The sequence below is a fragment of the Misgurnus anguillicaudatus genome, chromosome 20, assembly GCF_027580225.2.
Source record: "Misgurnus anguillicaudatus chromosome 20, ASM2758022v2, whole genome shotgun sequence".
NCBI classification, from domain to species: domain Eukaryota; kingdom Metazoa; phylum Chordata; class Actinopteri; order Cypriniformes; family Cobitidae; genus Misgurnus; species Misgurnus anguillicaudatus.
The window spans coordinates 14,588,039-14,605,967 of NC_073356.2; the positions used below are offsets into that span (position 1 = coordinate 14,588,039).

At 35.9% G+C, this 17,929-nt stretch overlaps 1 protein-coding gene across 2 annotated transcripts; it reads right to left on the minus strand.

The window, feature by feature from the left end:
- Positions 1 to 548: 548 nt before the first annotated feature.
- Positions 549 to 16,861, minus strand: thbs3b (thrombospondin 3b). 2 transcript variants are annotated; one of them, XM_055220535.2, is made up of 23 exons: positions 16,620 to 16,861; positions 12,946 to 13,152; positions 12,592 to 12,845; positions 12,317 to 12,419; positions 11,408 to 11,434; positions 11,219 to 11,301; positions 11,034 to 11,085; positions 10,747 to 10,895; positions 8,585 to 8,722; positions 8,422 to 8,496; positions 8,190 to 8,342; positions 7,943 to 8,053; positions 6,502 to 6,609; positions 6,214 to 6,373; positions 6,009 to 6,127; positions 5,072 to 5,124; positions 4,686 to 4,879; positions 4,223 to 4,401; positions 4,069 to 4,117; positions 2,246 to 2,442; positions 1,510 to 1,682; positions 1,246 to 1,385; positions 549 to 851 (listed from the first exon to the last, which is right to left on the minus strand). In XM_055220535.2, exons 1-23 carry the CDS (start codon positions 16,693 to 16,695, stop codon positions 796 to 798), a joined length of 2,856 nt encoding a protein of 951 aa, XP_055076510.2. In that variant the 5' UTR covers positions 16,696 to 16,861; the 3' UTR covers positions 549 to 795. The 2 variants fall into 2 exon arrangements, with proteins under 2 accessions (XP_055076510.2, XP_055076511.2); XM_055220536.2 differs by lacking the exon at positions 16,620 to 16,861 and adding an exon at positions 13,669 to 13,748.
- Between the last annotated feature and the right edge of the window lie 1,068 nt (positions 16,862 to 17,929).

Consider the following 17,929-nt stretch of genomic DNA (forward strand, 5'->3'; position numbering starts at 1 on the left):
CCACTAAATTCAAAAAGTTAATGGATTAAAAAAACAACTCCATATGTTGTGATAGGAAAGTGTAAAATTTACCAGAGATGTTTACATTCATTTGATAAAGAGTGATAAAAATGTAGCATAACTATATCAGCATTTATAACACAGTTTATCACTGTGAGCAACATATGTATCATATTTAATAAAAGATTAATATTAATTTATTTATATGTCCTTTAGGAAATACTTTTGTATTCGTTGCACTCCTTCAATAATCAGCACCAATATAAACAAACATCAACATATTAAAGCACATATGACCAACATCAAAACAATAATACTATAATATTAAAAAATAACAATAATACTTATAACGCTCCAGGTTCACAGCTGCTGGGGCAGTTCGTAATAATGGTGGCAGTTCATATGCATCGTGGAGAGGATGTGAAACAAAAACTAATAAATACAGTATATAATTACTGTATTTGCATTTGGTTTATAATTGTTTTAAATGCTCAGGACCTGTTGGGTGTCAAGCATAAGTCATTTAAAGGAATTAATCAAGCAAATCATCAACATATTTATTTTATTTTTGTTGTTGATTCTCACTCATATAGCAAAGTTTATGCCACATTGAAAAATTCATATTATAACACATTATTAATACACAATGCATACCTGGCCAGCATATTGTACATTTTTGTTTGTCGGCACTAAAATGTACTTTTAAATCGTTCACAGGATAAAAATCTTACTCCTCTCAACAATCACACACACACAAATATACAAACACAAACTAAGAGGGATGGGGGGCCCAACTTATGTCCTCAGATTCATCTGCTTCTGGTAGAGTACAAAATCATCTGGTATCAAATCTAAAAATAAAATAAAAACTGTGAATTTTAATGTTTTATAAACTTTGTGAAATATATACATTAATAAACATTTTCTTAACTTTATAAAATAAACATTGACATTAAGTTTTATTGCATATACACTTATATTTATACACTGATTTTAGAGCATTCTAGGTAATAATGTATTCTTGTTTTAGTGTTAATGAAATAAAATAAAAACGTGAATTTGAATGGTGGGATCTAATCGAATACCCCATATGTTTGATAACATGTTTATAATTAATTCATTCTGAATCATAAATTGTGTTACAAACCTACTAACTAATTTCATTTTGTTTCATTTTAATCTTTAAATACAGATGACAAATCTGAATGCTCTAATACAGAAAGCCTTGCAGATCATGACACATACCGTTGCATCGATATCCGAGATTAGACCATATGACGTTCTCCTGAGAGAAGCAGAAGACACCTAACCGCCCGCCTCTCATAGTGGTGTCTATAACCACACCCGAATCTGCCACCAGCGCCGTACCCTCAAACAATTTTAACCTGCACCATGCAAAAATGTACAGAACCTCAGACACTGCGACACTATAATAGATAATACATATGTGAACTTTCATTTAAAGACCTTCGTTCATTCTACATACGATCAGACATAATCAACTCTCACCTAATGTAGCCCACCTGTGGACGGTGAGCGAGGTGCCAGCGATAAGATGTTCTGTCCTTCCATCCCACATTTCTTGGGTCTTTCCAAAGCAAAGTAACTTCCCCAGGTGTGTCACCTGTGTGCCACAGCGCATTACGCAGATACTCACCAGGGCCTGTACGGGACTTAACTGCCTGAAAGAGTGAGATAGAGAGAAAGCTATGACAGAATACACAACATTTACCAAACAAAAATTGTACTTAATGTTATTAGTGCATGACCTGGACTGAATAATGAAGAAAAGCAGGCAGCAAGAGCCCAACAACTCTTTCAATATTGTTAAAGGGGGCATTGGATGAGCTATCCGAGTCCAGCGAGCTAATACAGATTTCCTCAATCCAGTTTCTGCGTAGGTAGTTATATCTTTGAATAAGATCACCTCCAAACCAGATATGGAGTATCCTTATAAGGCGGCAGACCACCCCTTTCCATCTGTCATCCAATTTGTCATTCAGATGTAAATATCCTTTTATAAAAATAATTCTGGTTGTGTTACTTTTGACCCAAACCTCACCAGCCAATTGAGTTGAATGAGTAAATGACCCTAAACATTGAACCGGATGCATCATTTATTTGTGGACTGTTTTCTTAAGGAGGGCATTTGGACTTGCTGTACCTACCCTCCAACACAGATGGCAAACTCGCAAACTTTGTAAGCCTTTATTTTTTAAAATTGATTTCACATGTCTTTCCTCACCTTAAGCTGTAGTCCAGGCTGTGCCGAGGCTTTGAATGGTAAATTCTGCCAGTATGTCTGTTCTGTCTGTTTCCACATGACAACATAGAAGCTGGAAGAGTCCTGATATCCAAAGATGAAGCCCACATAGTCATCATCTGTGGCGGTGTTGACGTGGATCGTGCCCTCAAAATCAACTCCGTTAAATGCTGTGTAGCCTAAATAAAAAATGAGGTTAATACAGAAACAGATGTCTAAGAAGGGACACACCACTGAAAATATGCTAATTTTCCAGCTCCCCTAGAGTTAAACATTTGATTTTTACCGTTTTGGAATCCATTCAGCAGATGTCCGGGTCTGGCGCTAGCACTTTTTGCATTGCTTAGCACAATCCATTGAATCTGATTAGACCATTAGTATCACGCTCAAAAATAACCAAAGAGTTTCAATATTTTTCCTATTTAAAACTTGGCTAGAAACTATACTCTCATTATGGTGTAATAATCAAGGACTTTGCTACCGTACCATGACCGCAGAAGGCGCAATGATATTACGCAGCACCTGAAAATAGTCCCCTGCTATTGAAAGTAACCAAGGGGGCTATTTTCGGGCAGTGTATAATATCACTACGCCTGCTGCAGCCATGTTACAGCAGCAAAGTCCTTGGTTATTTTTTAGCGCAATGCTAATGGTCTAATCAGATTTAATGGATTATGCTAAACTACGCTAAAAGAGGTACCGACAGACCCGGAGATCAGCTGAATGGATTCCAAAACAGTAAAAATCTAAGGGAGCTGGAAAATAGGCATATTTTCAAAAAAGTGGAGTGTCCCTTTAACACGTTGTAAGTCAAGTAAATAAATTGATGTCAATACTAAGTTGAATGAATTATATTAGTACCTTTACAACTCCATGAAATGGTTCGACAACAACAATTTCCTTTGTTGTCGTTTGAAAAAAGTTGGATGTATTGAATATAGCCAATAATTTTATTTCGGCCTAGCAAAAGCCTGATTTGCTACTTAGTATATTGAAACAGACTATAATTTTGTACATCTGCTAAACATTAATTTAGGAAGTACACTAGCATATACTGTAAATGGCCTCACAGCTAATAGACATGAGCTGTGTCCCAATTCAAGAGCTGCGACCTTATAAGCATGGGACCTTAAAGATGAGCACTCGGTCTTTCAAGGTGGCAGCCTCAGAAGTTCGCGAAGAGAACTGAAATGAGACGGTCTAACCTTCGGACAACCCATAATTGGCGTCACCTGCTGCACGCGCCTCTCAGCAGGACATAGCGGAAAAGTTTTTGACTTATTAAAATAAATATGAAATCAGAAAAATATTAATTTAGTTTAGAAAATATGACACGTTGATGTAGATTAAACTATTCAACAGTATATTAAATTAAATTAATCAACCTTAGAAATATATGCATCATAAAAATAATAATATTAACACAACGCATAACTTATAATACTAAAACAGTGACAAACTTTTTTTTGATAAATACACACTTTTATTTAATGAAGGTTTTAATTGTTTATTATAGAATATTCAGCCGTTATATGCAGCCGTTGCAGGCGCGCAATGAATCTTGGGATATCCTCGGCTGTTAAGGATCCATTCGTTCTATCCTTAACATCGCGGAGAAATGAGGACGCATTTTGAGGCTTCATTCTAAGCATCCTTTGAATCGGGACGTCCTTACCAGCCTCAAGTCGCGCTGCTGTGAAGCAATCGGTCTTAAAATACGTCCTTAGAAGGTCGCAGCCCTTGAATTGGTTATGGAGTAAAAACCTAAAAATGCTTTTAAAGTCTGTGGGACTTTATGTACATACCAACAGCCAAACCGGGGTCACTGTTCATGGTCTGCACAATCTCCATTCCCTATACAAAAAACACAGAGCTGTTTTTCTTTACACTACTTGACAGTCTAAATAAGTCTAAAAACAGAATTAAAAAATACTTCACATGAAAAATAATAATGATTACCTGGTTGAGTACCACCCAGTTGGGGTCAATCTGAGCATCTCCTTCCGGGTCGAGAACGACCGTCTGAAACGCCCTGAAATCTGTCATAGTGACCTCTGCACTTTCAGGACACACATCCAACAAGTCTTTCACCTTATCGTTGTCAAAGTCGGTCTCGCATGCATCACCAACTCCATTGGCTGATGGGAGAGGAGGAAGTTACTTTTCTAAATTACATTTGGGTTCAGTAAGAGAATAAATGCATGACAGGTTATGTTTAGAGATTACTGCACATTACACTCTTAATACTGCATATAGGATTTTTATATAGTATGCAGTGATTTACAGAGTTACTTTCTCATGAACACGTTGTTTTCATGTTTAATTCAATAAAATCTAGTTATCATTTTAGAAATTAACAATCAGTTATATGCATTTTATGGTGGTTTGCTATTCTGAACATAGCCTGAGATTAAGGTGAAACCATCAGAGTCTTTTTGGCTGGGGTTGGGAACAAGTCTGCAGTTATCCGGGCCAGGGGGGAGGATATCTGGAATTCCATCATTATCATCATCATCGTCACATTCGTCCCCGATGCCGTCATTATCTGAGTCCAGCTGAGAGCTGTTGGGCACTTCAGGGCAGTTATCTCTTGTGTCTTGATATCCATCACCATCCCTACACACATACAGTATAAATCACACCTGTACTTTACATGCTGAATGCACTTCAGAGAAATATGTCATGAAATTGCATTAAACTTACACTAGCAACTAACTAACTGAATTCAAATATTAATAAAATACACATTATCGTATTTCCTTGTTTGTCATTTCTTAAATAAGTAAAATAAGTGACATGATTACTTACCTATCCTTGTTTGTATCACACACGTCTCCCACTAAGTCATTGTCCATATCTGACTGCAAACGGCAAGCCATAACAAAAAAAATTGTATTCAAACATGCCGGGTGTTTTGATTGGTATACACAGTACTGTATATAATGGCCCACTCAATGGCTGAAATGGCTAATAAGGCCTAATAATGCTTGCCTTTTGGTTATTTATAAGATGTTTATGTTAAGGGAAGTCTTTATTATTAGATGTTTCTGTCCAGTCAATTCCAGTCAATTCTGCGGGTTCCTCAAACGTCTCCCAAATCACCACGTAAGGGTGTCTCTGCACATCTCTGACACTAGAATTCCTTATAAAGCTATAATCTAATATAAAATGTAATTTCAAACTTGCTGGCCAGTAATATATTTGCCAATATTATTCCCATTTTTACAAGATGTAATATAAGTCTCAGGTGTGCCTAGAATGTGTCTGTGAAGTTTCAGCTCAAAATACCCCACATTTGTTATAGCATGTCAAAAATGCCCCTGTTTTCATGGGCGTACCTTTAAATGCAAATGAGCTACAGCTTTTGGTTAAAAACAGATCGGATTCCTGTGAATACAGTCTGGGACAATAAGCCGCATTAGTACTACAACATGCTAACAAACACATTTAGAAAAGCTTTTGAGTAAAGTTAACCAGTTAGTCAGTGGCCGTGGGTGGGGCTTCATCAGTGTGATGTCACATTAACAAGAGAATCAAAACGGCATGTCTAATAAGAATGCTCTGGTATAATGTGGATTAACAAAGGAGGAGTGGGTGGATTTTTATAATTGTAGGGTTGTTCACACACTGCTAACCCAAATTTATGTCCAAACACCTTGTAAAAGTGGATTTTGCATAATATGGGCCCTTTAATATGTCTCCAATAGATTTTACATTTGCTGTTCGATTGTTCTGTTCGTCTTACCTGCAATGGGTCATTGACCTCAGGACAGCTGTCACATGCATCACCCACACCATCTCCATCTCGGTCTGTCTGCATGGGGTTGGGCATCTTTGGACAGTTATCCAACACATTAGGAATTCCTATGAAGAAATATAGTACAGTACACTAAAGGAAATGGAAAACACTATGTAATGCACACACAGACGTAAAGATGGGGTAACTGCACCATCTCCATCAATGTCATTGTCACAGATGTCTCCTTTGCCGTTCCCGTCACTATCAAGCTGATCTCCGTTGGGAACACTGGGACAGTTATCACAAGCATCACCATAGGAGTCTGTGTCCGAGTTTTGCTGGTCTTTATTAGGCACCAGACGACAGTTGTCCTGAATATATTATAGTAGCCATTGATTAGAATCTGTCCTATGGACTTTATGTTTCTAATAAACAGTAAATATGCTCAATCATGATCAATCAAATATTTTGTTGTTTAATAACTCTTTTCAACAAAAACCTCAACGTTCTTAATTCCATCTCCATCTGCATCGTCATCACACTGATCGCCAATGCCATCTCCATCTGTGTCCTCCTGCCCAGAGTTCGGTGTATTCACACAGTTGTCCTACACAGTGATTTTACATTTTTAATATGCATATTATATAGACAAAATGCACAACTGAACCTATATACAATATGTTTTGTCTTCCTGTTAAAGGATTAGTCCATTTTCTTAAAAGAAAAATCCAGATAATGTACTCACCACCATGTCATCCAAAATGTTGATGTCTTTCTTTGTTCAGTCGAGAAGAAATTATGTTTTTTGAGGAAAACAATGCAGGATTTTTCTAATTTTAATGGACTTTAATAGAGCCCAACATTTAACACTTAACTCAACACTTAACAGTTTTTTTCAACGGAGTTTCAAAGGACTATAAACAATCCCAGACGAGGCATAAGGGTCTTATCTAGCAAAACAATTGTCATTTATGACAAGAAAAATAACAGATATACACTTTTGAACCGCAGCTTCTATTCTAGATCCGGTCGTGATGCGTCAGCGTGACCCGACGCAATACGTCATCACGTCAAGAGGTCATAGAGGACGAACGCGAAACTCCGCCCCAGTGTTTACAAGTGTGTTGAAAGAGGACCGTTCCTACGTTGTTGTGTGTTAACTGATACTAATTAATGTCTTTGTGTCAGTTTATTGTTTAAAATGGTCCGCAAATGTGCGTTTTATATATGTAACACGTGACCTCTCTACGTCACTACGCATTTACGTTAGGTCGCGCTGGACCGGACCTAAACGAAAAGTTGTGCTTTAAAAGGGCATATTTTTTATTTTTCTTGTCAAAAATGACAATCGTTTCGCTAGATAAGACCCTTATGCCTCGTTTTGGGATCGTTTATAGTCCTTTGAAACTCCGTTGAAAAAAACTGTTAAGTGTTGAGTTAAGTATTAAATGTTGGGCTCTATTAAAGTCCATTAAAATGAGAAAAATCCTGCAATGTTTTCCTCAAAAAACATAATTTCTTCTCAACTGAACAAAGAAAGACATCAACATTTTGGATGACATGGTGGTGAGTAAATTATCTGGATTTTTCTTTTAAGAAAATGGACTAATCCTTTAAGGATTAGATCACCAAAGAAATGTAAACCAATCTTTTGTCCTGCCATTAAAACCCAGTGAAAATTTGGTGATTACACACATCACATGATCCTTTGACATGTTCTTTATGGAGCTTGACAAGACCCTGTTCACTATATGCTGTTGTTATATATATAAAGTCTTTAAATTGTTAAAACTTCCTTCTTTTGTGTTATGTGTACTGTATACTGTGTAATAGTCTGTCCTGTCCTTAAGCTACTTTACATCAAACCATCCAATTTTTCAGAGCTGTAAAATATTAAAAAGAAGACAAAATGTCATGCAAAAGTTATGTTGAATATTTACCACTCTGCAGTGTTTGTCATTGTCAATACATGGTAGAGGCTCATCAGGGTAACCATCAATGTCAGAGTCTGGACCACAGGTATTTCCATTACCTGCCCATCCAACATTACACTGTAAGATTTAAAGAGGACAGAAAGATCAGGCATGTGAACTCACAATGGCGAGATTTCAAAAGAAGCAAACTATTAACGAATCTTTAGTAGTAAAAGCAAACATCATTAATACTGAATTAATAAATTGATCTCACCACACATGAAATGTCACCGTTGCGGCCCATCACACAGTGTGCGTTCACATCACAGGGGTCAAAGCCCAGGGTAGCACACGTCCTTCTCGCAAAACATCCTGCGGTTTGATTACCCACAAATCCTGCTTTACACTGACCACACATGAACGATCCCTATAAAAATGGTGCATTAGTAGTGATTGGTGAAGTTGGTAATCATCATTCTGCCTTTTCAAAACTTTGATTTACTCACCACTGTATTGATACAGTCTGAATTGGGCACACAATCACCCGAGTGATCAACGCACTCATCGATGTCAACACACTCCTGAAAGTCACAGTTAAACAAAGAAGCCACCGTGTTAAAACCACAGCTAAAATCACTAATGAAATATCAAGACATTGGGGATTTTTACCTGCTTGTGGCTCTTGGCAAACTCCAAACCCACTCCCTTGAGTGTTGGACCAGTGAATCCTTTTGGACATCTCTCACAGGTGAAACCTTTAGCTGTGTTCACACACAAATCTGCAGAGAAACAGGGCTGAGCGATGCACTGTGAGAAAGAGTTTGTAGAAAGAGAAAACGGAACATAGTTATGTAGTTTAACATATATATCATAGATACCTACATACAGTGTATGGGTGATTCTCACGAAACTATTGAAACACCACGGCACTAATGATTTTAGCTTTAAAATGTGTAATATAGTAACATTAAAAAGCATCAGAATTAACACAATACTGTGTTCTACCTTGCACAATGTGTGATTTCAACATAAGAATTTATAACTGTAAATTTTATCTCATTTTCTGCTGAAATTCTCATTACCGCAATGTGTCCGGCTGTGTTTGAACATGCGTTATGTTGTAATTTAATCAAATTAACACAAAAATATTAAGAAAAAAAATAAATGGATGTTTTGCTAGACTACTTTAGATGACAGAAAAAATATTTACTGAATATTCATGTATAATAATAATGAAGAAAAATTAGGAAAATAATGTGTCCATGCCTGATGTTCTCATCCTCCGCAACACTTTTTGAGAACAGTTTAATCACACATACAGAATTTTAATAAAGTTTGATTTTGAGTGACCAAGCACATGGACCAGTTACTTCAAGATGGCAACCAGGTAAGATCATTTTTTACAGTTAATTTGAAATATTGTCTTGTCAGAATGCTTACACAACATTTTGATTATCATTACCGCAACAGATGCTTATTAAATGTTAATTTAATTAATAGAAGCATAATACTTTGATTTTAAATGCATGTGCAGAATCTCAAAATTATGTTCTTTCAGGTTTGTCATGTCATTTTGAAAATATGTCAGTGTTGATGTTTTCTGACTGTTGCGGTAATGAGATTTTTTAGGACTAATTTTTTTAATTATGTTACAAAAAGTGTTAAATGATAAGTAAAAGTTTTTAAATGAATGTTCCCATTTACTCCAGACTTTGTTTTTCAATGTCTGGTGGGAAAAAAAGTAAATTTAAGCAATTTTTACATTTTCATGCTTGACATTTTTAAAACCAAGTTTTCGTGAGAATCACCCGTATATACAGCCACGAAAAAACTGTTTTGCCTTTATCATCATATCATCATGTATTGTGACAATTTCAGTCCAGTACCCGTTAAATTCCAAAAGGAAACATCGGGAGTGACAATAAAGACAATGTAAAAGACAAGAGCGCATGCTAAGACAGATGAAAGATGTCATTCCATCAAGTTCCTAAACTACATGTTAAAACATTTAGCATTGTGTTTTTTTTATTAATATAAACTTTTTTGCAGTATTCAAAATCTGAAAACATTGCATCTTTTTGTTAGTTTGTCCGGTTCATGCAAATAAAAACATTATTTTTCAAAAATGTTGTTGACAAAATGAAACAAAAATGATAATTTTACTTGCACCTATAAATAGTAAACTTAAAATCTGAAAATAATTTTGAAGTGGTCTCTTATTTTTTATCTCATTTAGCCTATAAAAAATTATATAAATATTTGAATAAGCTTATAGTTAAAGTTTATACAGCATTTGCAACAACACTTCTAGAATATGAGTTTTAATTTAATGTTAACTTCATTTAAGGGGACATTTCACAAGACTTTTTTAAGATGTAAAATAAATCTTTGGTGTCTCCAGAATACGTATGTGAAGTTTTAACTCAAAATACCATATAGATCATTTATTATAACATGTTAAAATTGCCACTTTGTAGGTGTGAGCAAAAATGTGCCATTTTGGGTGTGTCCTTTAATATGCAAATGAGCTGATCTCTGCACTAAATGCCAGTGCCGTGGTTGGATAGTGGAGAGTAAGGGGCGGTATTATCCCCTTCTGACCTCATAGGGGGAGCCAAATTTCAATGACCTATTTTTTCACATGCTTGCAGAAAATGGTTTACTAAAACTAAGTTACTGGGTTGATCTTTTTCACATTTTCTAGGTTGATAAAAGCACTGGGGACCCAATTATAGCACTTAAACATGAAAAAAGTCAGATTTTCATGATATGTCCCCTTTAATAATGCACACTGATTCAACCCACAAAACAAAATATAAAGTTTAGTTAACCTCATCAATGTCTTGACAGTGTGTTCCATTGCCAGTCATTCCCTCTGGACAGGGACCACACTGATACCCTGGATACATCATGACCTCTAAGCAGGTCACGCCACTGTAGCAAGGGTTCGGCTGACAGCGTGACTGAGGTTCATGAAACCCTGACAGACAGAGAGAGAAAGAGAGAAAGATACATAATGAGCTAAGATGTTATCTAACATGCTGAAGTTTATTATTAAATAAGCTTTAGAGATGCTTATGAAAATCATTTCATTCAAGCAATGTTCTTTATTACTAACCACACGCTTGGCATTCCAGGATTGTGTTCCTGATGAGAGACATCTCTTTAGTCTGGAAGACATAATGGACTAATTAGAGATAATAATAAGATAAACTTTGAAAGAATATGATTGATTTGATTCACTCACTCCTGTGTTTGTAAATTATTTATTCATTCATGAATTCCTCTATGTCTCTGTCTTACCTGCTCTCTGATATCTTCTCTAAGTTCTCCCATGATCTGATTAAAGATGACTAACTGTCCAATCAAAGCTTTGGTTTGATCACCTGACCAAATAAGATGTTTTTATTAGAACAGTGCAGCATTACAGACATGAAGATAATTTAATTCTCATATGAATTTAACAATCTTTGTAATGTTTCTGATATTTACCAAGGATGGCGTTTATATCACTGGTTACTGTAAAGTCACAAATAATTATGTTTAATGAGTATTCACAAAGAATTTAATACACTTCAATCAAATAATTTTAAAGTAAGTCACCTATTTTTTGCATTTTCAACAGTTCATGATTGTTTTAAGTAAATTGTACTTTACTGAAGTTGGTAGCTTGCTATTAAAGTCATTGTTTTCTGGTTGGCAAATTTTTTCCTATGCATGGTGGCCGAAACTCTTACACAATATCAGTGGCGGCTTTTTTCGAGGGCGCTCGATGCAAAGTTCATCACAACATGTATGTAGTCCGTCATGTGTGTGGTTCATTATGTCAAAATATGTGTTCTGCGCATTGAGATATCCTATGTGCATCACATGTTTTGTCAAAATAAGGGTTTATGATAAAAGAGACACTCGCGTTTGCCAGACACTCGCATAATCTCACGCGTAATTAGAGTTTAGTGTTAAGTGAGTGTCTTGCATGTATTTTGTGAACGTGAGCGTCTCTTTTATCATAAACGGTTTTAACGCGTGTGCAGCAGGCACTTATTTTGACAAAACACGTGATGCACATGGTTCACATGACGCAACAAACACATATTTTGAAAACACGAGCAACACACATGTCACTCCGAACTCTTATTTTGAATTTGTGCCCCTCTGATGAGCAGTCCCGAGCCGCCACTGCACAATATACTAATTATTTCTGAAAATGGGGAACAAAATCTTCAATGGAGCAAGATATGTCCCTCCACAAAGGCGTTTTCATTACCACAAGAGGGCAGTGTGACATTACAGATGACATTACATTGTAAATCAGTCAGATGTACAGTATGTTTATGATATACAGTATGCATTTTAATACATTTAAGGTCTATGAGCGGCAGTCAGAAGAGTCAATCATACCTGCATTGTTTATAGCTGAATCTCCTTGGATTGGACAGTCAATAAGAAGACCAGCTGTAGCCAGAGATCCCCCCAGCGCCAGTTTAACAGACTCCACTGAGCCCTGAAATATTAAAAAGGAATTTACACTTTTTTAAACATTTTGTACATCTTCCCACAGTCAAATCTACAGCTTCATCAAAATAAGTGTCTCATGGGATAACCAGAACAATACGGTACAGTCAGGTTTTTAAGACTGGGAGAAGTCATATCTACTCTTTATTTGAACAAATCACCTGTATCCTGGCGTAAGACTTCTGTCCGGTGCGAACATCCACCGATTCAGCTTTCGACGGAAGGCCGACAAATGAAGGAAGACCCTGAGCAGAGTCGACCAATCGGCAGTTCACGTAAAGTTCAAGGTTTATGTGATTTTTTCTCAGGCCACCCACTCTGAGAATGAGTGACTGTGCGCGTCCCTCAGCAAGGAGAGGATTTTGTAAATTGACAGAATGGGCTTTTCCATCAGACCGCAAGTATCGAACAAGTACTGAAATAGGCGAAAGCAAACATTTAGCCCTGGTACAGCCATAAACGATTCATTTCACAAAATGTACGTAAATGATATAGTGACTAAAACATGCTCCTACTTTTGTTGATCTTGCCTATGGCAGCAATCTCCAGGTACTTCTTGTTGTCCTCCTTGTCGTAGAGGCCAAACAAAACCCCGCCGAGTTTGGGTGGCAGCATGAAAGTGGAGGTGATGTACAGATCTCCCACTGTCTGCAGCGCTCCAGATAAATTCTCTATAGCTGCAGCCGTCTGATGAGCGTCATTTAACGCCAACAAATTTATCACTAAGAGAGAGAAATAATTTTTTTAATAATAGGTTTGAAAAAATGCTTTATTGAAGACTCTCTGTATAAATTGTTATTTGGGGAACCAAAAATGGTTCTTTTATGGCATCTTTATTTTAGTTCTGGTTACTCTTTCTCCCCCCTGAATCCTGCTGTCTGATAGGCTGTCTCTGTTCTGGGCGGACAACCAAAGACCAACACAACACACATTTCCTTTAGATAGCTAATGTTGACTTTTGGGGGGAGGCAACAGCAAGCAGGGTCTGTGAAGTGGTTTAGCTGTCTGCCATAGCACCGCTGCACAGCACGCCATCCTAGGATTCCAGCTGTTTATTTGTGTCTTTGCAGTGTGCTTGAAAAGCATGAAGGGATGAGTTTGGTATGCTGAGCAAAGTTCTCTAAACTATCTGTGAAAAGGTAATTAATGTTAAACAGCAAATCAACCTCATACAAACTGTGCTGGATTGAGTCAAAAAGTGAAAAATGATTTAAAAGGAGAATAAAAGTGTTTGCAACCTCACTGTTTTCTGCAGCTGATGGAAATGCGGCAAACAAGGATTCTGCTGTCAAGTCTACACAGCCAAGTTTCTAAAAACCAAGCATCATATAGAAGGCAAGAGTATACAAACTTTGTTATGTATGTAAGGGAGAATGTATAGGCCAGTGTATCTCAATTTTGGATCTTCGAGTACCCCCTTCCAGAATGTTTTAGATGTCTCTTTTATTAACACACATGATTTAACTCATTAGCTTGTTAGGGAGACATTTTGGAAGGAGGCTGATGAGTTGTTCAGGTGTTTTGAATAAGGAGACATCTAAAACTTTCTGGGAGGGGGTCCTCGAAGACAAGGATTGTGAAACACTGGTATGGGCAGCCAGTTGTTTTCACAGAAATAAGCAGTGTGATACAAGACTGTATATGAAGAGTTTCGTTGCAAAACGAGATAATCACCGTTTTTTTAATTGTTCAGAAATCTAGTTTTTTGGTTGTTCATTCCAATTAATTTGAATGCAAATGCAGTTGGTTTGTTTTTTTTTAAAACTTAATAAATTAAAAAATTCAGCTAAGTAGCACCATAAAACAAAAGAATAACATGATAACATAATAATAAACATGTTTTGACAAAAATGTTAAAAAATGGATTTATCTCGTTTTGCAACGAAACTCTTCATATATATATCCTGATCACACTGTTTAGGCTTATTTCTGCGATAACAACCGGCTGTTTGCTGCCTGTACATTATCCCGCTTATTACACAGTTATTTACCTACTAACGATAACGAATGCAGACCTTTTGCGAGGAAAACCTGTTTACTTTCGATTTTAGGAGAAGACAAGAAGTTAAAATGTAAAAAAAACACTACTTGGGTTAATCATTTGTAAAAATAATGTCATATATGTTATTAAAATACATATTTATTACACTGTAAAAATATTTACTGCCTTAAATTTTTTTTGTTAAATCAACTCAGATTTATAAGTCATGTCAACAGAGATGAGTTGTCACAACTTATAAAATAAAGTTGAGAAAAGTCAACTTAATTTTATAAGTTATAACAACTCACCTGTAGTTATAACAACTCATCTCTAGTCAAGATAAATAATAGTAAGTTGAAATTACTTGTAAATCCGAGTTTATTCAACAAGGAAATTTGGGGCAGCAAAGTATTTTTTACAGTGTAATTTTTGTGTAATATTAAACTTTACCTGGCAAAATGATTTGTTGCATTCGTGTTACCGTGTTTTATTAGTTTTGAGCGGTTGTTATCTGGGAATAACAAACCTGCAAATGTTGGCCAATTAAGCATTCAAAAGAGCCGTGTTATAATGAAATGGGAGAAAAGTTTGTCACTCTTCTCTGCAACAAAAACTAAAATTTGACATTAAACTAAAACTCAAATCATAAAACTGACAACTTATTGGTTGCCGTGCAGTATTGCTCATGAACGAGTTTTACACATCATCCTGTGCCCTTCTACAACATCCCGTTAATAGAAGATAAGCGTGGAATTTGCTCCAGATCCAAGTCATTATGGGAGAATCCAGTACCAGCAGTGAAAGACAAAGTCTACTTTATATCTACTTTATGTATTAATGTCTAATCTGCTTTTTCTGGGACTCGATATGATCCCGATCGTTCATGGGATCCGACCATTGTTCTCACAACAATGATGATGAGGTGAAGAATAGGTAGTAGTTTAGATGATCACATTATGTGATGGGAAGGCACAATGTAACTCTATCGCTATATATAATTGAAAGGTGAATAAAGGTGCCTTCAGGGCTTGTGAAAGTGCAAATGCATGTTGTACAGAGGGAGCATTGCTCCAACTTTGTATCCAATGGCATAAAATACTCATAATAAGCCCAATTGGTACCAACAACCCTAAGGTCATAGGTTCAAGTCCCAAGAGATATATAGGCTAATGCTGTGCCTACAAAGATAATTCATGCAACTGTTTAAGCTAAATGTGTTTATAAAAAGAAAAAGAAATGAAATACTTGTTCATAACTTAATTCTAAAAAGTAATTATATATTTTTTTTAAATCTGCCTTGTTCCTTTCTGTATGACTCCTCAAAGGGTCATTCCTCATCTGATATCTGATTCCAAATCCAAATGGGGAAAGGAACTGTCTTCCATTTTCTCCGTAGATTACAGTATCCTTTGTGGACTCAGGCATCTTTGAAAACTTAAAGGATTTTACACTTTAGTGAATGTTAAACTATATTGTCATTAATATTTGACCCCAAGCAAGCTTATGTCATAACGCTGATGTTTTACACGCCAATAAACACAGAGTAGACAACAACTTTTCCAATACTTTAATGTGTTTTTTATGTTTGGAGTTACAAGAAAAGTATTTATGGTATAAAGAAAAAATTAAGTGTTCTGCAATTTTTCAATGTCACTAATTTTATGCATCTCTGTGGTTGTTCAATTGACTTAAAGAATGAAAACAGTTGATTTGCTTTATAAGCCAACATCACTAACGTTACTGCATTACTTCTGTAACATTAACAAGATGTAGAGGCATTATTTTTACGACTTTCATTGATTTGCATCAGCCTACATTATCTCACTGAGTTTTATGGGCATCGGAGAGACAATGGAGGTGAATTAAAGTGAGGAGTGAAGAGTGCAAGTAACCTATTGACCCCATCAGTGAGTATTTAACACTAAGTTTCAATAAACGTCACACCACCCACCACCAACTGTTGTCAACATGACATACAATTCTTTTTACTGTTAGCATGTGTATTTTCTCAGTTTCTCTACCATTTCTTTTTCCTCATTTCTACAGAGTTTTGTCTACTGTTTCTGTAGTGTAAAGCTGCTTTGCAACAATCCAAAATTGTGAAATTGATATTGAAATACGATTTAATTGTAGCATTGAAAGTAACATTTAGACGTAAAAGTAATAAGTAATATATTAAGATTTATGAGAATTAAATAATCAACCCACCTTTGAATTCAGATGATGCGGCGAAGTGGCCAAAAAACGCAACACACAGGACAAGCAGATTTGCCCTCAGCTCCATCTTCAAAAAGTTATCCCGGTTCCAGTTGATATTAGCCTATTATCATAAAACCGACCGGAATAAATCCAGCTCCTGAACATAAATCCGATTGATTCTGACCTGAGATCAGACCGGGGTTCACTGTTCCTTGAGACTGCAGAACTCAACACTCCAGCACGGTTTATCCCAAATGGCTCTCTCCCGCTGCGTACAGCACGAGCTCCTCGTGGACTATTGAATTTCACAAAGCAAATAAAAATATTTTGGAAACCTTTTTTTAAATTACTGAGACCTAAAAATAGATGGTCGAGTTCATACGAAAACAGGGTAAGATATAAAAAGTGCGAATTATTTCTACGACTTTTAAGAGTCCCTAACTTTGAGCGCAATTTTTTAAAGGTTTTGTGTGTTTTTATAAATTATTTGTCATACAAAAATCTATTTTAAAATGTTAAATAATGAAAATACTCGTGTCGCTGTAGCTTTGATCGCTAAATAAAAGCGGGCGTTACAGTTGCTATGGTTACCCACCCAAGCTACGCAAGATTCACATTTTTTGTGTGCCTATTTTTTATTAATACCAATTCTTGTTTTAGACTTTCTTTGAAAGAAGGACTATGCACACATTGAAACGTATAAATGTCACTAACGTTACATGGGGAAAAATCAATTGCATGGCATCACAATCTATGACTTTTTTCAATACTTTTAAGCGATCACTTACGAAAAAAAATATTTAAATAAAACAAAATAAAATCATGGTTACTATAGTTAATAATGGTTAACACAATTTCCTGCAGTGACACCATTGTTTTATTTTTACAAATGATAATCAATACACCAAAACATGATTACTACACTTTTACTATAATAAAACCATGGTTAATTTAAAAAAAGACTGCAATCACTTCATAATCATTAGACCAACAAGATTTTTGATATATTCCCTTTAAGTTCACAAATGTGTCCTATTAACACATAACCACAGGTGTAGTTTATCACATAAGCACCAGATGTGTTTAACTAATGTTTGACCAACAGAAAACATAATACTCAATAAAATAAATGACTGAGGTCTGGCATCATTTGTTTGCTTACAATGTAAATGTAATATAGTTACATTCATACAAGTGTCCACATACTTTTGGGGGGCACTTAAGGCAGATGGAACCATGAAATCGAGGCCTCATGATAAAGCAGTTCAAAACAATGACAGAAATAGTAATTTATACTTCTCTTTGCCATTGAGCCATTT